This window comes from Zootoca vivipara, chromosome Z (assembly GCF_963506605.1).
Source record: "Zootoca vivipara chromosome Z, rZooViv1.1, whole genome shotgun sequence".
Lineage (NCBI taxonomy): Eukaryota > Metazoa > Chordata > Lepidosauria > Squamata > Lacertidae > Zootoca > Zootoca vivipara.
Genome location: NC_083294.1, coordinates 33,319,036 through 33,344,427, shown reverse-complemented (window position 1 = coordinate 33,344,427; position 25,392 = coordinate 33,319,036). Strand labels below are relative to the sequence as shown.

Sequence of the window (25,392 nt, the reverse complement as noted above, 5' to 3'; positions counted from 1 at the left end):
TTATGGCACAAGTTTTCCATCACATGCATGACGTTTTATCCCCTCCCCCCCTCTCTCTCACACACGTGGAGGGCTAACAAAAGTAAAGAAAATGTGGCAAATCAAAGAAAGTTTAAGCAAATTAACCACAGTGATAATTCACCACAGCAGTAACTGGTGATAAAGGCAATCATTCTAGGGCTGCTAGGTTAATGAGCACCAGTAGCAGGGCAGGAAAACATTGTCTCTATTCATGCCTAAACACAGATAGACTCAAACTCCTCGATAAGTTCCAATTCAGCACTTTCAACTTGTGAAATATCTTTTGTAGCTGGAATAATGTACTGCAATGTCCAGGTCGGTAATGGGGTGTCCTGGCAGAGGGACCCTGTTGAATTCCTGCCTGTGCTGAAAGGCACCAGGATCCCTGTGCCAGGGAAGGTCTGAAGAGAGGTCTGAGCCTTGACAGACGCTGCCCCCTCCCCCTTTCCCTCCCCCTACTTCTTAATCCACTCCTTTCTTGTGACTCGCCTCCCTTTCACAAACCCTTCTCTTTCTCTCCCCCGCCCCCGCCGCCTGCCTGCCTGCCTTCCATCCGGGCACTCACTTCCGCCAGGCTTTTCCTTTCGGCGCTCACCCAAGTCTTCTTCGAACCGCTTCCGGGCCCCATCCCTGGTTCACCCTCAGCCACGAGTGAGGGCAGCGGCGCGCCTTTGCGGCTTCAGCGTGCCAAGAGGCTTGCGCGTGCGCACAGAGGAGACCCCCCTCCCTGCGCGAGAGAAAGAGGGAGGGGGGAGGTGTTGAGATTACGTCCCGCCGTCTACTTCCCTCGCTTCCCCGACCCGTCTGTCGTCAGGGCGCGCGCAAGGAGGGAGGAGGGGTGGGGAAACGAGCGCGTGCGCAGAAGGCCGCCAGTCGCGCGCCCAGTGCCCTGACAGGACCGGGGCGAGCGTGAGGAGACGCAAGGCGGCGACCAAAAAAAAAAAAGGGTGGGTGGGAAAGAGAGACTTTGCGAGGCAGGGCGGGCGATTCCCTTTATCCCGCCATGGGTGCCTGAGGGAAGGGATAGAGAGAAAGAGAGAGAGGCGGCATGGAGAACCAGGGAGCCGGCGGTGAGGAACCGCCGGGTAAGATGAACGCTAAGCGGGGCGGTGTCGGAGGCGGCGGCTGGCGCGCCCCTGAGGATGAGAGTAAGAACAAGCCCAAGCTGGTGAGTGAGGAGGTGGGGGGGGGGGCGCAGGGCTGACCAGGGCTTAAAGCGGCTGCCGTTGCGGGGTGGTGGTGGAGGGTGTTATGCGGTTGAGGGGGAAGCTCGCGGCACACCCGGCCTGGCCTGGCCCGGATCCTTTAAAAACGGAGGGCGGTTGGGATGGGGTGTGTGTGTTAGGGGTTAAGGTGTTGGTGGGGGGGGGGAGAGGGCGTTTCAGGCGAGAGTATTTAAAAGCCCTGGAAGCTCGCGGGGGCATCGTTGCTTCTATTTCGTCAGCCGCCTCGCGCGAGGGCCTCTAGGCGACGTGCAGTAAAAACAAACAAACCCCAATTCCAGTAATTATAAACGACCAAAGGGTTCCGACTAGGGGGGAAATCCTGCGAAGCTGGACTAAAAGCCTCCGTGAAACAGCACAGAGCCCACACTTCTCTGGTTGCTTGTTGGTTGCTAAAGGGGCAGTTACTGGGATGGGCTGGGAAGTTTGCAATCTGTTGTGCATGTGTGTGAAAGTGGAGGGGAGAATGTGTTGACTAGGTTTGCTTAGGGGTGGAGCATATTTCACAGGCCCTGCTCCTGTGACCACCTGTAAAGAGGCTTGGGTTGCCAGCTGTCAGAGGCTCTGCTCTTGTGCCCTACAGGGGTTTTGAGGTGAGGCAGCCATGGGCTGGTTAAGGCTCTTGTGCAGGCATCCCCAGACTTCGGTCATCCAGATGTTTTGGACTACAATTCCCATCTTTTCCGGCCACTGGTCCTGTTAGCTAGGGATCATGGGAGTTGTAGGCCAAAACATCTGGAGGGCCGCAGTTTGGGGATGCCTGCTCCTGTGGCATGGAGGTGGACTGGGTTTTTCTCTTGGCTTTTGTGGATCAAGTGGCTGTTAAAGGCACAGCTGCTGGGGTTGTTTAAAAAGTTGGCAATCCTTGAGGTGGCCAGAAGACTGCCTTAAATAGGCTTCCTTAATAGACATGTGTGGGGGTGGGAAATTAAGGGTCAGGTGCTTTACTTAGCTCATCTCTTGTGCTTTTCACTGAGGCTTGACTTTACTATTTTGTTTGGTTTGTTCATTGTTACCTGGTTCTTTCTCCTATACATTTTCATAACAGGTAGCTTATAGAATCATGGAATTGTAGAGTTGGAAGGTATCCCAAAGGTCATCTAGTCCAACACTCTGCAATGCAGGAATCCTGCCCACAGCTGGCTCTGGGTGATCTCAAACCACCAACCTTCTGGCTAACAACAGCCAGATGCACTATGGTTGAAGGATAGTTGTGAGTGGCATGGCTTGGTAGGATTTGAACTTTAATCTCCCTGGTGCCAAAGCAACATGCTTAACCAGGCTTCCTCAAATTCGGCCCTCCAGGTGTTTTTGGCCTACAACTCCCATGATCCCTAGCTAGCTTTACCAGTGGTCAGGGATGATGGGAATTGTAGTCTCAAAACATCTGGAGGGCCGAGTTTGAGGAAGCCTGTCCCATACTATCCTGACTAAATTCTTCAAGCTGTGGCTTTTCACAGAAGATTGGTTATCAACTGCAGTGACTGGCCATGTTATTATGACTTTCCACATAATGCAGGAAGCAGCAGCAGATGCTTTTCATGGTACAGAGATGGAAACTCTCATTTGCTTCTTGTTGCAGACCAGACTACTGTTAGGGGCAGCTATAAGTACTGTTTGAAAAGTTGGCAGCCCCTTGAAGGCAGAAAGAAGGAGAGTGCCTAAGCTTGCTTTTTTTAAAGAATCTGGCAACTTTTTACTGGCCTAGTTCCTGTGACTTGAACAGCACCACAATAAAACACACAAAGAAGTTAGTGCTGTGTAGTGGCTAGAGTGCTGGACTCAAATGCCCACTCAGCCATGAAGCTCACTGGGTGTAATTGGGCTAGTCATTAGCTCTAAGTCTAACCTACCCCATAGGGTTCTTGTGGGCATTAAATGTGGAGGGGTGGAATTATGCACACAACCTTGAGTTTCTTGGAGAAAAGGTGGAATATAAAGTCAGCAAATAAACAAATGAAATAAATTAAACAGGCAGAAAAACAAACAAGTGGTGGTGTGGCATTATTTGAAACTGACAAATACTTTTGTAGCATGAACTACAGGATTAAATTACTCATTTGCTCTTCGTATCAGTAGTAGAAAAATCCTCACTTGCTACATTTTGCATTCTGGACTACTGCTAAAAACACATGAATAAAATCAGTAAAAAGCTGCTTTCCCTGGGCCTTCAGATAATTAAATAAATGAAGGAGGAGGAGGACAGGTGTGGTAGTAGACAGCAAGACAGGGTTGGTAGTAGATACTCAACAGACAGGTAATAGATACTCAACGTTTCACTGCCGCCAATATGCAGTGATTGGAAATCACTTCACTTCATATTGGAAATCTGTTGCTTCCATGACTAGTATGTAGCTGTTGATGGCACTGGAGCCCTACTGCGAAAAAGAAGTCAGCAACCATATCCAAAGAGTTGTCCATTTCTTTTGGTCTTGGCAATGTTCTAAATCTTGAAGAACCATCTGACAAGAGTTTAATAGTTGCCTTTTCCCCCTTATTTGCATCTCCAGACTTGGAAGAGCCACACCTGTTAGGTTTTTGCTGGTTTCACAACTACTGCACATACTTTGCCAGGGAGTGGGGTGGCACCCTTGTTCTGAGGTAGTGTGGTGTTCGCTTGGTGTCATGTTCTTCTGAGGTGGATGGGGTATCCCATCTCTTTTGGAATGTCCTGGGGTTATGGTGGTTTTGGTTTTTCCATAGCGGATTATGATGGAATTATGCAGCGGGGGGGATGGGAGACTTGAAACAAGCAAGAATTGCCTTTCACTGGCTGGTTTGGAGTTCTGGTTCCCCTATGTATGGAGAAATGCCAAGTGGAACCAATCATAGGTTGCAGTTGGTAGTGTGAGGCTGGCATGGTGTCTGCATGGTAACATTCCACTGAATGATGCCTTGTAGTACTGTATTTACTTTGGGCTATTTTACACTGAATCAGACCCTTGTTCACATAATCTTTGATATTCCTTTCAGAGAGCAGTTCTTATAAAGATATTATCCACATTGCTGTCCAAAATCCTGTTAGTGGAAGATACCTGGGCTTGAACATAGGATATTCTTTACATGTTTCATCATTTAAAGTGCAAATTTAGTTTAATGGTGTTTCGTATGTCACATTTTTTTCCTTCTGGTTTACCATTGACACATTCCAAGCCATGGTTTATTATGCACATGGACACTGTTCATAATTTATGCTATTTTCATGGATTTTTGCCAGGAATTTTATAGTTGGGTATCAGATGTGACATATGAAGCAACCCTTAGAAGAGACACTATTAAATGTGGTAGGAACCCTTGACCATTTTCTCCTTCCAGCAGAAATGAATAGTAAATTAGCTTCTCTTGGCCTTGATTAAGACTCGCAGCATAATCCTATGCAGATATAAACATAATTTTGCATAGGATGGTGCTGACAAATGATTTAGAGATGGCAATTTTAAGTGTAGTTGGCCTGAAAAATATGCATGAGCAATACTGGACCTGGAATAGCTTCTGTGTTGACCCTTTAACATTTAAGGATGGGGTGTGACAGAAAAATACACACCAAAATAAAAAACTTAGTTGGTCTTTAAGGTGCTGCTGGAAGGATTTTTTTGTTTTTGTTTCGACTACGCCAGACCAACACGGCTACCTACCTGTAACTAGAAAAATACAAAGCACTCTTACCTGGCTTTGACAATGGTATACCATGTTTAACTATTTTTGTGTGGGTTTGGGGCAGTGTTCGAAAGTCAGATAAATAAGCTAGGGGCCAAATGGCTCCTTAAAGAGTCAAGGTTACAGAGGCCAAAACAGAATGTCTAGTTGCTCTTTTTGGGCAAGACTGCTCTAAGGCCTTACTTTTCAAATGATCAACTGACTGTGATTGATTATCAGTTAAGCATCTGGCTAGCTCAGATGACAACTTGGAGCAAGCTTTGACAACTTTAAGAAGAAAAGTTACTTGATCCAGGGACAGTCCACATATATATTGGCCTGTTTCTATCACTTTTTCTTAATGGTGACATGGACTATTCATAACGTAAGAATATTCTCCACAACTGTGAGCAAGGCAGTAGGGTGGGGTAAGTGAAGACAAGCAACAATTAACCATAACATTGTTCACTGCTCCTGCTCAGGCTGCACAAAAAATATTGGTTTCTGAAATTTAATCTGATTGTGCAGATAAAATATAAGTGAGCAAATTCTGCAAGATGTTGTATCAGTGTGTGAAAGCAGTCAAGACCCAATGATTCCCAGGCATGCACCTCTAGATTGTGGAGATGTCAGGTATCTTCACTTGGTTGCAAGTGACAAATCGCCAGGTGCAAAATGTGCCTGGTGCCTGGCTAATATTGACTGGTTTGGGGGCACCATGTTTTGACACTAAACTCAGAACAAGCTCAACAGTGTCTGTATGCTAGGATGTGCAAGGCTTGGGATCTAAGGGACCCAATCTTGATTTTCACTTTGTGAGTAATGTTTTGGTTTTTTGGATGTGGTATATTACCAACATATACAGCTGCCTTTTCCTGCAATTGACTACAACTAACAGTAACCACCTGTGGGTCAACAATTGTAACAGGAAATCTTCTGTAGCTGTGTTTTTAACAATATGATTCAATTTTCAAATATGAATATTTGCAGCAGAAAAATGTGATACAAAGCTTGTTTGCATCCAGGTCAGATCTAAGCCAGTTTTGGAATATAATATTTTAGTTGGGTGGCAACCCATCCACATAATTTTCCATCCCCATATGCCACAGAACAACACTTAGGAAAATGAATGGTTTTGGTATTCTCATTTAAAGTCCTGTTGAGGAAAACATGTCCTGCTGTTATGGATATGTGTTACAACCTTTGGACTTCTACTGATCCTATAAGGGTAGAAGACAGAATTTTGATCAAAGTTACACACTGTTTTTCTGTAACTGGTGGGGAGGCATGTGCAGCTTGGTACTCTACTGGTCACATGTGGGAAATGGCCACGCTTCTAAGGTACGTAAGCAAGTGGCAAATTGCATGGAAGTGTGCCAGACTATTTTCATTACTGACCTAAACATTCAGGCGCCTCTCACTTCTTTCATACTCAAATTTGTAAGAAGATTCTGCACACCTAAGCTCAGTGAAACTGACTTAATCATATCTACAGTTGTGACTGTTCTGTATTGCTTATGTAGCTTTTCTTATAAAACCTACTTGGGAAGAATGATTGTAGCCTTGCAAGCTGTGCTACCTTAGTTGTTGTATGCTGCTTTTCTGTATGTTATGTAACAAAAAAGTATAGATATACTGTAGTAAACTACCTTTTGAGCTCCAAGTTAGGAACAAGGATGCTTTATACAGTAGTTATATTAATAATATGGCAACAGTTATTTGCTGGTAAAAGCTTATAGTGTCGAGGACTTATATAATTGAACTGATAGAGCAGTTTCCCCAGGAACAGTTATGTCACTCCACTTTAAGGATGATTTCTTTCCTTGATAAAAGTAGGGAGCCTAGCCCTAGCACATGCCATGTTGCACTGTTGTGGGGTCGTGGTAGCAACCACAATTTATCATTAAGGATGAAACTGACCAAACCATAATGTGTCTGGTCAGTGTTAAAGTAACATCCTAGAGCAGTTCTAAAAGTATCAAGCATGTGGAGGGCATACAGAGCAGTCTCTGGGGCTGTTTTGTTTTGTCTTGTTTTAAAGTGTTTAGAATTACTATTTTGAGCAGGTTCTAAACTTATACAGTTTTCAAATCTGAAATCTCAAATGTCTTATTTCCTTAAGATCCCAAAGTAAAATTCAGTTTAGGTTCTATTTTATTGAGAACATAGTCCAAATGACTATATCTCTGAAGATAAAGTTTGTTCAGTTTATTTTTGCCCTTGTAACTGAAGTTGTCCTGGCAACTGCCTTGCACATAATTTACAGGGTTGAAAACCTGCCAAATTTAACTTTCTAAATTTTGGACCCACTTTGTTGTCTTCACTTTGACCTATCAGTCACTCTGCCCACAAATATAACTTATTGATAAAGGTAAAGGTAAAGGGACCCCTGACCATTAGGTCCAGTCGTGACCGACTCTGGGGTTGCGCGCTCATCTCGCATTATTGGCCAAGGGAGCCGGTGTATAGCTTCCAGGTCATGTGGCCAGCATGAGAAAGCCGCTTCTGGCGAACCAGAGCAGCACATGGAAACCCCGTTTACCTTCCTGCTTGGAGCGGTACCTATTTATCTACTTGCATTTTGATGTGCTTTCGAACTGCTAGGTTGGCAGGAGCTGGGACCAAGCAATGGGAGCTCACCCCGTCACAGGGATTCGAACCACCGACCTTCTGATCAGCAAGCCCTAGGCTCAGTGGTTTAACTACAGCGCCACCTGGGTCCCTTAACTTATTGATAGCCACCTGCAAATCACTGCTTTTGTCCTCACCACCATATGCTCCAAAGCTCCTCTTACAATGTCAGTTTAGGGTGGATGGCAGCTCAGTCATAGTCCAAATTCTGTGACCCCTTCATCTCCTTGGGAGCGAAGAAAAGATCAAAAGCAGCCATTATTACTAAGGATTGTAGGAGGAATTGGTGGCGGTGGTGGGGTGGGCTAAGGGTAAGGACCCCTTACCTGCTCCACTGTGAATAATTGATCATCTGCTACTGTCAGGGCCGGCTCTAAGGCAAGGCTGGGTGGTGCAATGCACCATGTCACGGTCCGGTCGGCGGGCGTCAGGACCAGAGGCAAGATGGTGGTGAAGAAGCAGGAACAGGTGCAGGGCTGAGGGTCCAGCAGCAGGCAGTTGCAGGGTCAAGGAGCAAGGCAGAGACGAAGGTCCATGGGGCAGGAAGCAAGGCGAGGGCTCAAGGAACAAGAAGCAAGGCGAAGGGCCAAGGAACAAGAAGCAAGGCGAAGGTCCAAGGGTCGAGGAGCAAGGCGAAGACAAAGCAAGGGTCCCAGGAGCAAGGAGCAAGGCGAAGGATCAAGGAACAAGAAGCAAGGCGAAGGATCAAGGAACAAGAAGCAAGGCGAAGGTCCAAGGGTCGAGGATTCAGGCGTCGACAAGGCGAGGGTCCAAGGAGCAAGGATCAAGGCGTCGGCAAGGCAAGGGTCTAAGGAGCAAGGATCAAGAGGCCAGATGCAACCAGGCATGGATAGCGTTGCTGTGGCAAAGAGCTGAAGGGAAATGCTGGGCTTTTATCCCTCCCAGCTCCTGCCACCAGGTGCAGTGAGATCTCAAGTGGCCTCACCTGGGTGACTACTCCTTGCCTCTCCAGCACAAGCTGAGGGCTTCACCTGTGTGGCCACGCCTTGCTTCCCCAGCACAAGCTGAGGCAGGCCCCAGTCCTGCAAGGCACTACAGGTCCCAGAGCCTGACTCCTGCCCATACTCCTGACACACCAGGCCGCCAGGGGGGCACCGCTCTGCTGTGCTCGTGGCAGCCGTGCTGGGAAATGGGGCGGGGGAGGTGCCGGAGGGATCTTTGCACCATGGCGCCAGGGCACCAGATACGCTTAAGACGGCCCTGGCTACTGTCTTCCATGCTATAGTTTATTTAGCCTGTTTGATTGCAAATTTAATGGATACCTGTGCTCTATGTTTAAGTGTAATTTAGTTGCTGAGTAACCTTACTACAAATGGATACTATTGCACTGGCAATACAGTGGCACCTTGTGTTATGTACGTAATCTGTTCCGGAGGTCCATTCGTAACCAGAAACCGCTTGTCACATGAGACACGCTTTCGCTAATGAAGCCTCCCGGTGCTGCCGCGCCGCCGGAATGCAACTTCCGCACGTATCCTGAGGCAAAGTTTGTAACAAGGGGCATCTACTTCCGGGTTAGCAGAGTGTGTAACCCAAAGCATTCGTAAGGGGGATGGTACGTAACACGAGGTACCACTGCAGTTAGCTTTCCCGAATGCCAAGAACCCGAAAGCACTGTATTTTTTGCTCCATAAGACGCACCTAACCATAAGATGCACTTAGTTTTCAGAGGAGGAAAGGGGAAAAGCTCTGTTTTTTGGGATTAGCTCACAGTTGTGCAGCTTCATTTGCAAAGAGGAAAGGCCCCATTTTTAAAAGGATCAGCTCAAAGTTGTTGAGTTTACTTTGCAAAGGGAAAAAATCCTGCTCAACTCACAGTTCTGCAACTTCTGATAATCTAATCAGCCAGATAATCCAATCAGCCAGTCACATGTTGCTGGGGAAACAAACAGCCTCCCTCTGCAGAACATTCAACAATTGAGGCCTGGGCAAGGGGGCCGGCAGGAAGGGAGCTAGCTTCCCTTATCTCCCTCCCCAATCTCTTGCAATCAGCTGCTGAGCAGCTTCTTTTCAACACCCATCTTTCTCTCTTGTTAGCCTTTAGCTTTTTTTTTTTTAAAGCATGATCTGCTTTTTGCCCCTGGGCAGTTCAGCTCCATGGACCGCACAAGTGCTTCATAAGACGCACAGACATCTCCCCTTACTTTATGGAGCAAAAAATACGGTAAATGCTCCAGTTTTCAAAGGTTTTTCGGAAGCTAAATTTCCGACGTGGCTTCCGCTTGAGTGCAGGAACCTCTTGCAACCAATTGGAAGCTGCTCCTCGGTTGTTGAACGTTTCAGAAGCTGAATGGGCTTCCGGATGGATTATGTTCGACAACCGAGGTTTGACTGTACTGTATTGCCTTTCTTGGGATAGTTTGTGGTTTGTTACAGCACAGTACTATACTATGTAACAATATGATTGGTGTTAACCTAATGTGACTGTCATTTAACTACTGATAATTCCTGAAATTATACATTGCCTGCAGGATAAATTGGTTTAAAATAGAAAGCAAAGCAAAATATTTTTTTTCTAAATCTGAGATTCCAAATAATTCTGCTCCAGCACAGGAAATGCAGCACAGGAAATGCAGTAATGTGTTTAGTACTACATACCATGCATGCCAGTGAGTTGGATTATGCATAAGAGGTTTCCTAGAGAAAAAGACTGAAGTTATCATAGCTTTATTGTTAGGAAGGTGTTTATATATTGTGACCTAAATATTCCATGCTTTTTGTTTTAAATTTTTGCTTTAAATTTTGCTGTGAACTTCATGTGTGCAGGCAGAACTGTACGTTGTGCTGAAATATAGACCTTCATTGTTCTGTAAGTTGTGACATGTCAAGGAAGTATGTACAACTGGATGTGAATATTATTCAGTAAAATACTTATTGCAGTCAGTTCACTAATGACAAAAAGGTGAGCTTATGGAGGCTAGCAGTGTTTTTAGGTACTTTTGACTCTTTCTTCTTAATATGTCTGGGGCTCCAAAACTACAGATGGTGTTAATGTGTACAGTTAATGGGATATGACTGGCCATGCTAGATTTGAAGTTGGACAGACATTTTTCTATTTTTCTCTAGTAGTGTGTGGCTTTGCTATCTTCTTTGAAACATCAGGTCCTATTTGTCCTACAGGGACCCTGAATCTCTAGTATCTTGTGGCCTGGGTTGTGTAGGTTAACTGAGTAAGAAGGACAGATGACACAATGGATTGACTTAGATTATTTTTTATTTGTTCTCATTACAAACCATGTGACAAAGCCAGAGTCATTGGATGTTGTGCTACTCTAGTAATATGTAGTGTTAGAAACCTATGGTACAGTTGTCATAACGGAATGTCTACGCACATTTTTTTGCAATGAAATTTGTTATTATTATGATTCATAGAATTTATAGAGCTGGAAGGGACCACTAGGATCCTCTAGTCCAACCCCCTGTAGGGCTTGAACCCACAGTCCTGAATCTCAAGCTCTACCAACTGAGCTATCCCAGTATTCAATTGATTTCCATACTGCCTTATATTTTAAAGGGGGGAAATCTCAAAGTGGTTTAAAACACATTAAAACATCAAATAAAACAATCCCGAATACAACAAATTCAAGCTTCAAGGAAAATATTTCAGATCCTTCTTGTAGTGACAATTGGCTTTCCCCATATTTATTTATTTACCTACTTAATTTATATATCTGCCTCATAACAAAAATACTCTAGGAGGCCAGTATGGTGTTGTTGTTAGAGTGTCAGACTAGGACCCGAGAGATCAGGGTTCAAGTCATGAAGCTCATTGGGGCCAGTCACCTTAGGCCAGTCACAGCCTCTCAACCTATCTCACAGGATTGTTGTAGGGATAAGGAGTAGGGTGAACCTTGGAGAAAAGTATGGGATATACCTAAATGCAATAAATAAGCTTCTGCTTACTTGCTTATGAAAACTGGAGGTGCTAGGCAGATGGAGTTGTCAGTTGTCAACCTGGCTTCCAGAGATCTCCATGTGGTTGCAATTGGACCCATCACAGTCAAAAAACATGTCTGGCTCCTGGGGAATTTCTCACTGGTAATATGCTTTCGATCTAGATCAGAGGTTCCCAAACTTGTTTGGCCTACCACCCCATTTTCAGAAAAATATATATTCAGTGCCTCCCTGGAAATCTACCTTCTTTAAGCAAACAAAGATGCAGTGAAAAAATTGTGTTCTTTTATGTATCTATAAAAGTGCTGGAGGAGACTCTTGAGAGTCCCATGGACTGCAAGAAGATCAAACCTATCCATTCTTCAGGAAATCAGCCCTGAGTGCTCCCTGGAAGGACAGATCGTGAAGCTGAGGCTCCAATACTTTGGCCACCTCATGAGAAGAGAAGAATCCTTGGAAAAGACCCTGATGTTGGGAAAGATTGAGGGCACTAGGAGAAGGGGACGACAGAGGACGAGATGGTTGGACAGTGTTCTCGAAGCTACGAACATGAGTTTGACCAAACTGCGGGAGGCAGTGCAAGACAGGAGTGCCTGGCGTGCTATGGTCCATGGGGTCACGAAGAGTCGGACACGACTAAACGACTAAACAACATGTATCTATATTTCTACCTACACCCTACAACATCCTATATAATAATGTTCAAGTGTCTCTGCTTCCAGTCCCTGTGTCCGCGCTACTGCGCATGTGCCCCACGGACACAGGGACTGGACGAAGAGACACTTGCACATTATTATATAGGATGTTGTAGGGTGTAGGTAGAAATATAGCACATGCACCCCCTGCCTCCTCCAACTGCCACTCCCGTCCGGACACTGCCTCACTGCAGGGCACGTTGGGGAAGCGAGGGTAGAGGCCGGCGGAGGTGAATAGGGGGGAGGAAGGGCTACTTTCTCCTCCTTCGTTCCTGTCTCCCCCCCCCCCGCCAACAGCAAGGAAGTGTAGCACTTCCCCGGGATATTCTAGCGCCCGTTTACTCAATGGGCTGAATTACACTAGTAGTAAATAAAGATGTTCTTAGAAGTAAGACAAATCGGTAAGTGTCATTACACAACTGTTGAAACATGTATACAAATGATTTTTCAAAACTGGCCGAGGAGGTGGACTACAGTACCAGATTAAAAGCCCATGGGACGGACTAGAGTGAAGCCTGCTGGCTCAGTCCGATCTGGCCAGTGGCAGGGCTTCTGCCACTGCCGCCTGTCATTGGCCCAAAAGGCAGGCAAGCTGTGATCGGCTTCCTGGGCCTGGGTGAAGCTGAAAAGGGTTTACCGAAGCCCAGATACCCCTTGCATCCAGCATGACCACTGGATCTAGGGGAGACCCGCAGTAAACGTCATTGCACAACAGATGAAACTTGTAGAAATGGTTTTTCAAAATTTTCTTCTTTATGCTTCCACTGCCCCCTTATTCAGTTACACCTGAGGCTACTACCACCCCCTGGATCATTCCAGCACTCCCCAGGGGGCAGTGTCACCCACTTTAGGAAACACATCTGGATTTAAATGGTAGAAGTCTAATGTGCGAACCCTTCCTGCACTGCAAATGTTAATGAAGAATAATAATTAATGATGGTAGTGAATTACTTTCTTTTCTCTGGCCTGAATCTTCCATCAGTCAGCTTTGATGGATATGGTCAGACCTTAAGATTCTTTTCCTGATTAGCTACCGCCTGTTCTGACCCTGTCAGTGTATATGTGAATATATATGGGCTGTATTTAGCCCATTTGTTTCTCTTGTAATTGCTTAAAAATTACTGAATGTCTTGATGCACATATGAATGTCATTTGAATGACATGTTTCTGTACTGTTATTATTATTTATTAAATTTATATACCACCCTATACTCATAGATCTCAGGGTAGTTCACAACATAAAATCACAATATAAAAAACAGAAAATACATAACAAAAACAACTCAATAATTCCCCCTTAACAAAATATTCCAGTAATCTTCTGGAACTATGGATGGTGCACATATCAGAAAAAACAAAACAAAAGTACAGTACACAACAATTGGCCTATTGTACTCAACTGAAGGCAGAAATCTCTATAAACAGGGTAAGAGATAATCGTTCAGAACAGTTTGCAGAACTCTACCAGCTTTGGACCCTTGTTACTTCTCTAACTGGTGGTAAATTAAACCAATGAGCAAGAATTTAAGTAAAGATGTAGCATAGGAAAATAGTGAGTTTATGCAGATTTCACTAAGCAAAGTATAAATATATGTTGATACTATGCTGTCAGTAATGAATTCATGAGAGCTGGCTTCCATGTTGGCACAAATTAGGACCAAATTCTTCCATATATTGTTGGTTCTGTTTGCTGTAGCTGATATTAGCTAGACAGCATATTGGAACAACCGTAACAAACATTTCAGAATATAAATAAGTTTAAGTGTCCATTGGAATGAATGCTTACTATGGCAGTTTTTCAGTTTAATAAAAAGTACACCTGTAATCTGGAACTGTGTATTAAGCATGGGTAGTACTGTATGCATAATATCAACATTAGTACTGTATGCATACATGGGTAGTACTGTATGCATAATATCAACATTAATTAATATTTGGAACTTGATATGAAGGCTGCTATTTAGTTTCAGTTTTGAATTCAAGCAGTTTAATGGAAGATGGGGCAATAGTTGAGTTGCCACAGTCTCTGATGTGCAAAATACTCTGCCATTTACCGTATATGCCAGCTTATAAAGTGACTGGGGGGAAGGGCCACAAAGTGGGCGGGGCTAAAGGGCCAGTGGGCCTGATGACATTGTGGCGGTGGCAGCAGCGGCCACCTTGTGCTTCTGGGGCTGGTAGCGTTGGCGGCTACCCTGCTTGGCTGGAGAGGACGGGAGGGTCGGGCAGGCGAGAGGGGGTGGCAGGGCGGGCCACGACGGCTCCGAGGCGTTGCTGCATATCAGTACCATGGTTCAAGCCCCACCTTAGGAAAAAAGGGGGTTGGACTAGATGACCCTTGTGGTCCCTTCCGACTACAATTCTATGATTCTATTGATATATTACCATAGCATATGCATCATTCTGCTTTCTTGAATTGTCCTACTCCTAGGCATAGCATCCAACTCCTAGAGGCCTAGGTGCCCCCCCCCAATTACTGGTAAATACCGTATTTGAAAGAGTCATCCCCCCATGTTGATGGGCTTTCTATGTGGGGCTTATCTGCCCCCCCGTATTTTATTAAGGATGGAAGAGGGAGGGAAGGAAGGAAGAAATAGAGAGAGAGATAACTCATATTTGTGGGTGTCTCTGGATGACGCTGTGATGCTGGAACTCTGCAGCAAGAGGACAGGAGGGTCGGGCAGGCGAGAGGGGGTGGAAGGGCGGGCGAGGGCGGGGCAAGGCATGGCTGCAGCCACGACAGCTCCGAGGCGTTGCTGCATATCAGCATAATATTTCAACCATGGTTCAAGCCCCACCTTAGGAAAAAAATCCTGCATTGCAGCGGGTTGGACTAGATTACCCTTGTGGTCCCTTCTGACTACAATTCTACGATTCTATTGCTATATTACCATACCATATGCATCATTCTGCTTTCTTGAATTGTCCTACTCCTAGGCATAGCAGCCAACTCCTAGAGGCCTAGGTGCCTCTCCCCCCACCCCCAAATTACTGGTAAATACTGTATTTGAAAGAGTCATCCCCCCATGTTGATGGGCTTTCTATGAGGGGCTTATCTGCCCCCCCCGTATTTTATTAAGGATGGAAGAGGGAGGGAAGGAAGGAAGAAATAGAGAGAGAGATAACTCATATTTGTGGGTGTCTCTGGATGACGCTGTGATGCTGGAACTCTGCAGCAAGAGGACGGGAGGGTCGGGCAGGCGAGAGGGGGTGGCAGGGCGGGCTAGGGCGAGGCAAGGCATGGCCGCAGCCACGACGGCTCCGAGGCGTTGCTGCATATCAGCATAATATTTCAACCATGGTTCAAGCCCCACCTTAGGAAAAAAATCCTGCATTGCAGGGGGTTGGACTAGATGACCCTTGTGGTCCCTTCCGACTACAATTCTACGATTCTATTGATATATTACCATACCATATGCATCGTTCTGCTTTCTTGAATTGTCCTACTCCTAGGCATAGCAGCCAACTCCTAGAGGCCTAGGTGCCTCTCCCCCCCCCACCAATTACTGGTAAATACCGTATTTGAAAGAGTCATCCCCCCATGTTGATGGGCTTTCTATGTGGGGCTTATCTGCCCCCCGTATTTTATTAAGGATGGAAGAGGGAGGGAAGGAAGGAAGAAATAGAGAGAGGGATAACTCATATTTGTGGGTGCCTCTGGGTGACGCTGTGATGCTGGAACTCTGCATGTACAGGAGCCTTGTAAGCAGCTTTCTCTCTGCTTGATTTACAGCAGGCACGTCCAACAGGTAGATTGTGATCTACCAGTAGATCATTGGATGTCTGTGGTAGATCACTGGTAGGTCACTGGCACCCCTAAAAAAAGCTCACCCAAAATTTTCCTCCTCCCTCAAAAAAGTTGAACTATGACCTGAAGCCCTAAACAAAAATGGGCCTCCCTCCTTCCTAAAAGAAGCTCAACAAGTTTGACCTAAACCCCCCAAAACAGGGCTTCCCTTCCTTTAAAAAAACCTCAACAGCTTTGACCTGAACCCCCCAAAAGGGGGTAGATCACCCCCAGTTTTAAACTCTGAGTAGATCAGAGTCTCTTGGGAGGTGGCCACCCCTGATTTACAGTATACAGATGCAGGAGGAAGGGCAGACTGGAACACCAATGCTTTTTATAAACATCACTGTGTCTGTCAAAGCTACAGCCCCCCCTTTCTTATTCACTTCTTTTTAGCCTTGCAGAGCCACCTTAGTCAAATTGAATCCTCTGAGTCTGCACCCTCATTAAATCGCCAATAGAACTCTTAATGCTCCTGAATGCTCATTAACAACTCCCACTTAAGAACAATAGGGTGAAATGGTCAGCTATCGAATCTTGCCTGGGGATATATGCTCCATTGTCTTAACTGCTTAACTACTGGTAGCCACTTTGCTTTATTTATTTGATGTGTTTTTGTTACTGCTGTGTCCCCCCCCCCAGCAAGCGGAGACTTAGCTGCTCTTGCTAAAGCAAAGCCCTTTCCACTTCAGTTTTTGGAGGGGAAAAGTGCTGGTTATGGTCTGTAAAATACATTAATTTTTTTTGCTTCTGGGGGGGCAGCTGCCCCCTCCTGCCCCCCTGCCTACGCCCATGCTAAGAACTACGGTAGCATTTTGAACTACTGTAGATTTCATTCAGAGGGAAGGAAGGAGCTGAAGCATAAAAACTGCAGTTAGCTCTTGAAGAAGACGACGACGTGGGGAATAAGGAGAGGAGGGATGGGGTAGGGGGCTGAGACTCGAACGCACGTCCTCCTTGGTCGCTTGCATCCTCCACCCTTCCCGGTCACTTGCGCCCATCCCTCCTCGGTGGGGATGCGGCCGCGGCCATTTTTTAGTTTCCCCCACCGTATGTGGCGACCGCAGATCTTATACCCGGTGTATAAGACGACCCCCAACTTCTTAAAAGATTTTCCTGGGTTCAAAAGTCGTCTTATACGCCGGAAAATACGTTAAGTGTTTTAGGAAAGCAACAGTGAAGCAGGAGAGCATAGAATACAGTGGTACCTCTGGTTAAGAACTTACAGTAATTGGTTCCGGAGGTCCATTCTTAACCTGAAACTGTTCTTAACCTGAAGCACCACTTTAGCTAATGGGGTCTCCTGCTGCCGACGCGCCGCCGGAGCATGATTTCAGTTCTCATCCTGAAGCAAAGTTCTTAACCTGAGGTAATATTTCTGGGTTAGTGGAGTTTGTAACCTGAAGCGTTTGTAACCTAAAGCGTTTAGAATTAGTGCTTGAGAAGTGTGACAAATGGACAGTTGCATATAAAGCCACCTGTCCCTTATAAGTTGCAAATAGCATACAATATAAAATGATGTCTTTCTAGGGACTCAAAACATTTTGCGTTTTAAGTGCAATATACAGTGTGACACCAGATGGTGATGATGAGCCTTATGGAAAATTCAAGGTATTTTTAAAAATGCTTTAAAAAAAGCCTTTTCAGAACATTTTTTTTATGTGTGTAGATTCCACCAAAGCATATAAAAAAATATTTGCCTGTAACGTTTTTGAACACAAACTAACCTGTGCCTATATTGTAGAAACATAATCTGAGTCATCTTGACAATTGCACAGGGGAACACAGGGGAAAATGCAGATTTTTCAGTATGGATAGTAATTTATGTCAAGTGGCTCTTTGTGTGGATTTGGTGCCTCCCCACCCAAAAGGTTCCACAAACCACACCAAGTTTACCAACTTTACAAAGAAACATAGGCAGCAAATACTTTCAGAGCATGTCAGGGCCCAGACTTTCTATACAGTATAGTACACTTATGCATTGCACATTCAGAAGTATGTATTATTGAATTCAGCGAGACTTTAAGGAAAGTGTATGATTATAGTCTTAAACGATCATGTAAGAGTCATAAATGGGAGACAGCAAGGAATCTTGGGGCTGCATTCTATTAATATTCTAGTTTTCCTGAAATAGGGTTTTTCTTTAGTAGGGGTTTGGAACCACACCAATGAGCATGAAAGTGATCAGGAGATTGTTTCATGCCATGAAAACGAACCTCAAAATCACAGGATTAGTGAAGGAATTAGGTTGCCTTTTAAACAAGGCAGGACTGCACCAGGCCTGCCAGCCAGATCTTTATTTTCCCTTGCTCCCAAGGACTTGGTTTGACAAGTGGGCAGGGCCAGCTACCTGTCTGGCACGTCATGTCACAGTAATGTCAGGCAATCCCTTTTTCATCACATGGTTTGAAATCACACCTTGCAAGTAAAGGGACAGCCTTTAAGTGTTGCCAACTTTGCTTAACAAAGAGTTTGCCTTAAAAAAATAAGTGGTTGTTAAACAAATACAAATAAATGACCATTAAACACTTATCCAGCAGTGTTTCTAATGGTGTTTGTTTTACCCATTGTCTCTAGAAATACACTTACATATTCAACATTCAAACATATTACTTAACATATCCTCTCCACTGAGAATATTGAGCAATTGGTATAACGACGTTTTGATATGGGTCATTAACATCATTTGCATTTTTTCACAGCTGCTGTGTATTGGGTCAGCATTTTCACTGACATCCATCACAAGTTTAGGGTCTCTTTCCTGGTTAGTTACTACAAGTTCAGATCTCATAAACATATATATGTATTAGTTTACATATGCTAACACTGAATTGTATTTGCCATTTTAATATTTACCTCTTCCTTCCTTTTTTGATTTCCTTGTTGTTCAAAGGTACAGTGACTTCCATCAGCAATTTCCTGCTTCTATGCATGTAAATACCTTGTTATTGTTGGCCTTCTTGTTTTTAGTGATGTCCTCCTCAAATTGTTTTTTATTCCTTATTTCCTGCTTGTGTTTCTTTTGCCAGAGTTTGTGTTCCTTTTCCTTCTTATTTGAACAAGACTTTTGTTTCTGAAGGAAACCTTCTTGTTTCTATTAGCTTTATTGATACTGTTCATTGACCATATTGGCATTCTCTTTATTTTGGTGGTGCCTTTTCTGATCTACAATTTTAGTGAATTTCTACTGCTGTGGTTTTGAATTCTGAAAAAAGCTGTTATGTTGTGGAGGATGACTGAAGCCAGTAGGCTGGTTTTGTGTGTGAAAGTATTCTTACATGGGACTGTATTTTAGCATGTGATCTTCTATCTGCATTCTGAAGTGATACTGTCCAAGGAAGAGGTTATATGCTTTTTGTGAAGCTTTAGGTTTGGCTTAGAAGCTTTGGAAATGCTATGTTTGGATCAAATGGACGAATCCTTTCTTTTGGGACCCTGTGAGTTCTAGCATACAGTATCTGCTAGCTAGGGACAGATTTTCATCCTCTACAGTAGATGGACACTGGGCATACTTTTTAGACAACTGATCACTACAAGTACTTAAATTGCCCAGGAGTTGGGTCTATAGTCACATTTGGCATATGGAAATGTTTTGAAGTTTAGAATGTGCTGTTTGTGAATGGTAACAAAACATGGTAAAAAAAACTTTAACTTAGTGTATATTTGGACAACTATCATATTGTTTTGTGTTCTCCAGTTCTTTGAGTAGTGAGAAGTTCCATGGGCAGCACTACTTGGATTATTTATACACAAGTAGAACATAGGGGTAGTCAAGTAGCATATCAGCTTTTATATACTACATTTTTGGAGAGTTTTGCATTCCACCCCAGGACATTCTGATTCTGCCCCCCAATGGTTTTGTGAAACACACACACCTCACACTCACCCCATCAGAATTGGGATGTTAGCTGCCTCAGGTGGAAGATGTCAAGGGACAGCAACAATTTATCATTTCTCCTGGGTCTTGAGTTTGGATGCTTTTGAAATTAGCTTCTTTATAGGATATCTCACACAGAAGGCAAGAACATATAAAGAAGTTAATTCTTATGGGGCCAGTAATTTGTTTATTACAGCGAACATGCCTTGCTGTATACCCAGGGAAACCACAAGCACCACTTCAAATTAGTTACAAACCTATACTTCAGCTAGAAGGTTTAATTAGACCATTTGCTGTCCTGCCAGTTACATGCTTAGTGGTTAAGCAAAGTATTGCGTGCTCCCATGTTATTGTCCTTGTGGTTTTCCTTCTCTTTAGAAGCTGTGGGTGTGGTTGCTCAGAAATGTTGCCCTTATCTTCCTGCTCTTGCACTTTCTTCATCAAATGTTTCACTGTTGTTAGTTCTGTGGAGACTCCTAGTGGTCAGTTGGAGTTAAATCCATGTGGTAGAGCTGCTTGCCACTGAATTTAATACAGTACTGTACGTTAAACTAAGCTCTTTTTTTAAAATGAAGCTGTTGTATACATGGATGGGTTTACTGGTGCTGGAGCTTTAATAGTATTTTTAGTAGATTCATTTGTATAATAGTTGCAAGCTATGTACTTCATGTATGCTACAGAATTTGAAATTTAGCAAAGCATTTTCTTTAAATAATAATGGAGAGCCAGAAGGACAATGTAAACTTGAACATAGACTTCCTTTTCTCCTCTGCCTCCACCAGAGAGTTCAAAATTGGGGTGTGGGTATGAAAGTGATGGCTGGCTTGTGAAAAACTCTGTGTGAGAGTTAGAGAAGAGAAGATCTCCCAGGATGAGAGGCTGGGAGAAGAAACGGAAGCTCCCAGGTTCTCACCCCAGCCTCTCATCCCAGCTGTGGGGGGGGGCACCCCCTTCTGTGCGAGACAAGGGTAAGATCTACTTTTGGGAGAGGGCTTTGTATTTTCCTTTCTCTTTTCCTTTCCTTTTTATTTATGTAGTTTATTTTTTTTTAAGGTACAGTGGTACCTCTACTTACAATCACCTTCGGGATACGTGCGCAGCAAACTCGAAAATATTTTTCCGGGTTTCACCATGTGTGCATGTGCAGAAGCGCTCTGCGCGCTGCATGCATGCGCAGAAGTGGCACCTCCAGATAAGCACACCTCAGGATCTGACCGGAGCTCCGGAATGGATCCCGTGCGCAGCCGGAGGTACCACTGTATTGTATGATGAAAAGTTTCAAACAAAATATTCCAAAGTTGGGGTGCAGGTGATTTTTGTGTGGCTGTTTTTAGAGTTCTTTTCAAACTCAACAGTGCTGAAATAATGTTGTTGCTTTTTGATTATTAAGGATGTACTCTTTATAGCAGCCTTTCTCAACATTGGATTCCCAGATGATGTTGTACTACAACCCCCATCATCCCTAAGTAGCAGGACCAGGGGTCAGGAATGATGTGAGTTGTAGTCCAACAACATCTCGGTGACTCAGGGTTGAGACTGGCCGTGTTAAAGAAATGAATGTTAGATTACAGTAGGCAAACTATTCCTGCCCATATAAATATTCAGTTTTCTGAATAGTTAGGGATCATATGTTTTTCAGAAACTTTGTAGCCTTGTCAGTAAGATGAATTTTAGTCCCAAGTTCCTCATATCAATTCTGCCATTACAGGAAGATTAGAGTTCAGACTGTTAATGGAGCTAAACAACAGTAAAAGATATACTTCAGGGACACTAACTGCAATAATTGACTGGTAACAGCTTGACATGTATACTTTCACATGGTATCATTGATTGAACACTAAAGACTTATTTTGTCACTGGAGAAGTTAATTGGTCATTGTTAAAAATAAGAAAACACAAGTAATAGCTTTGGCCCTTGTTTGCAATAGACTTAAAAGTGAAGTATCAATATTTTTACACTTTAAATTAGTGTATAAAGCACATTAAAACCAGTTGCTTAAATGAACAGCCTGATCTCCAACATAATTTACTTGGCAGTAACAAGCAAAATTTAGTGAAATGTGTCTATTGGTGAGTACACTTAGGATAATTAGAATACAGCATGAGTTCCACAGTTAGATCTAAACTGTTACATGAAAAAGCAGTGTTGAGTGTATTTGTATGTAATGAATTCTGAGTTCAGGGCTATAATGTGGGAGAAAAGAATCTAATTCCAAAATGTGTCAATCCTTATATACTTTAGTGTGTCTGTAAGACTGAGAGAACCAAGTAAACAAAACAACACTAAGTGAACTCAAGTACCTCATAATAAACCTAAAATATTACACTTGATGTTAGCCAAAAGGCCAATACGTTTTACCCAGAATTACTCTGTAATGTCAGTGTTTCTATTAGCACTATAAGGGGACAGTAACATGATCCTTGAGCCATTTTATTTCTTTGATAAGTTGCCTTGAGCCATTTTATTTCTTTGATAAATCGTTGGAAGTATTTGTATAAATAGTGCTACATCATATTTTGAGGGACTGTACATTTGGTATGTCTTGTATTAAGTAAAGTGTGCAAGATGCTGTTCATGCCTGACAAGCTGATTTTCTCTTAAGGCACATCTCTGGGCCATTCTTCAAACAATAAAATAAGGTTTTACCAGGAAATGAAAGCCTTCTGATGAGCATAGGAAAAGCTTCACACTGCTCATAATATCATCTTCTTTCTCACTGTCAACCAACCCAGCCAGAAAGCTCCTATAACAAGGACTGGCTAGAAGATTGCCCTTAGTCTTTGTAATATATTTAGAGTATCATATAGTTCAGAAGTTTTCTTCATTCTTTTTGAACAAATCTTTGTTTGGTGACTAAAAATATGTGGACCACACTGCTGCCTAAGCAGTTTATTTATTTAGTCAAACTGTCCTGCATTGTGTATAAATATTTTACTGTGTGTTCAGTCCAATGTAATGTTGTATTAGATGCTATTTGTTTTTCTCTGTAACACCCAACACCCAATTTCTCTTTTTTTGACAGTGATACAGTAATGTCAAAATGAAGTTGAAATGATATGGTATACTAGTAACATACAGTCAAAATAAAATTTGGTGGTGCTGGCTTTTAATGTGTTATACCTGGTATGGCAGCATTTTGTGAGAAAATAATAATAAAAAAGCTTTAGAAACATGTAAAAATAAGATTCGGGAACTTCATGTTAATTTCAAAAAGTGTGTTGGGTAATATACTGTTTTCTTTTCTTCTTTTTTTAAATAACTAGAATCTTCAGATAAAAACTTTGGCAGATGATGTGGTAAGAGTCTTATGTGCTGGGTTTGTGTTTCTTTCTAGTGCATGCTGCTTCTGCTGCATAAGAGTAATTATGACCAGTAGGAAATGAACATTGTGAAGTGTTCCACCATGTAAAGAAAGAATAAGGAAGCTGTTTTCCTTTACATGTTGGACTCCTGACTCCCATCAGCTCCAGTCACCATTACCAGGGTCTAGGGATCATAGGGATTGTACTCCAGTAACACCTGAAGGGCCATAGGTTCACTGTTCTTGTTATAAGGGAACAAACTTTAGAAAAGCTATCTCTTGCCTATTTGGTTTTAAATAACTATTTTCCCTGATTCTTCCCTGATTTTAATCCTTTCAACCTTGATGCTGTCAAAGACTTTCAGATGTAGATGTGAATACTGTAAGAGTGCTTGTCTCTTTCATTAGTAATATGACATGTGGCACCCTGTAACACTGCAGAGCAGTGGTGACCAATCATTTTGGCTAGTGCATTACAAGTCAAGTCCAGAGTTTGAGGTAGTATTTACCTCTCTATCCCTTGATGTGGTATTTGCATCTAACTTATAGCCTGCTAAGGTGCCTGTAGTCTTGCCTGACTTTAGCCTTGCTGTTGGTATATGAGCTCTATAGCTCCTATCAAATGTACCAGAAACCCATGCTGTCTATATCACTCATGGTATATTTGCCACAGGTAACGTCCATTATAATGAATACTTAATAAGTGTTATTAAAGTATGCTAAAGAACACATCCATTATAATGGATACCGCAAATTATTGTATTCTTTGAAGAAATAACTATCACTGTAATTTTGCATTTTCTGTGCATGGAGAACAAGGGTGGAAAACATTTCCTGTTTTCCAATAGGAAAACTCCATTACCCATCTCTCACATAACTGGGTTGTATCCAGTTAATTCATTTTAAGCAAAACTTTGTCCCATGCTTCCTGTAAGACAATCCAGTAGGAGAAGTAGTGGCTGTTGAATATGCAAGCTTGCATGCAGTACTTGCACAGAGAAGAAATCTACTAAACCATTTTACTGACAATTCTGTGCTGCTTAACGTTCCCTTCAGCTAATGCTTGTAAAAGATCTTGAAGCAATATAACAGCTAACTTGTTTGTCTGATGAATCCTAAAAAAGAGACTGTACTTAAACCTAGAGTGACTTTTAAGATGTTTTGATCCAAGCCTCTCATGGACATAAGTAATCCATGGCTCTGCCATTTTGGATATATCCAGTTCAGCTGTCCTCTGGTTTGCAGTTGAGAATTGGATATTACCTGAAGACTTTGAATGCTTACCTATGTAGATAGAGCTGTATACATTACATATCTGTGAACACAAGCATAGAGTTTAGTTTTGGAAACTCATCATTAAATGGTGATTTCTAGCATTAAAAGTTGGGGGGGGGATACGGTTAAAAAAGGATGGGTTATATCTTCTGAAATCCCAGTCAGATCCAGATTTTCCTGACTAGTAGCAAAATACTTTTATACAAAATGGGCATATTTATCCACTTGTATGCTTTATACAGATTTAGATTTTATTTTTTCTTAAACCAAATTCTGAGCTATTTTGAGCTATCTTGGTTCAGAATTTGAAGACTCAGAACTTAAAAGACTACACATGGCCCTAATTCTAGGCAAGTGATGCTATGCACCACATTATTTGGACTAAAATTGCATCTGATTTAAATAGACAAATTGTACATTATATTCTGTGCAGAAATATTGCATTTTAAAGGGGAGTACACCCCATGATTAGGCAAACCAAAGCTCTGAAGTACAGTCTCAGAATTGTAGCTGTATGGCTTAATTATCTTCAGCATGATTATTAATTTTAGCATGCAAAGTGGAAGTAAATGATTTTCTCTTATATGCTATTTGTGTTCTTTCTGCAGCGTGACAGAATAACCAGTTTTAGGAAATCGGGCGTCAAAAAGGAGAAACTTCTCATTCAGCACCCCATTGACTCCCAGGCTTCTATAAATGAATTGCCAGTGGCTCAACCACTATTTGATGAACGTTCAATGAATTTATCAGAAAAAGAAGTTATGGATTTGTTTGAAAAAATGATGGTAAGCTTTTTGCTTGACAAGCATTTGTTTGTAATGTGAACAATACATAAAGTTAGACTTCTGTGTTATCAGTTGTCGTAACTCTGTTATTGAGCAAAATGGTTAATCCTTGCTCCAAGACCAATGCAGACACTAATTAAATAGTGAATGAGAAGGAGATAGATTAGCGTGTGAATATTCCAACATACATTTTAATTTGATTGTCTTGGATAGAGGGCTGGAATTTGATTGTCTTGGATAGAGGA

The 25,392-nt window shown here is 43.0% G+C and overlaps 1 protein-coding gene across 7 annotated transcripts in view; it reads left to right on the top strand.

The window, feature by feature from the left end:
* Positions 1–878: 878 nt before the first annotated feature.
* Positions 879–25,392, top strand: part of DIAPH2 (diaphanous related formin 2) — a 352,029-nt gene continuing 327,515 nt past the window's right edge. For 2 of the 7 annotated variants that reach the window (XM_060270208.1, XM_060270207.1), the window contains exons 1-3: positions 879–1,189; positions 23,050–23,082; positions 24,971–25,147. In XM_060270208.1, the coding sequence (XP_060126191.1) occupies positions 1,070–1,189; positions 23,050–23,082; positions 24,971–25,147 (330 nt within the window). In that variant the 5' untranslated portion in view covers positions 879–1,069. The remainder of the gene's footprint in view (positions 1,190–23,049; positions 23,083–24,970; positions 25,148–25,392) is intronic. The other 5 variants (XM_060270206.1, XM_060270205.1, XM_060270211.1 and 2 more) reach the window with 3 other exon arrangements.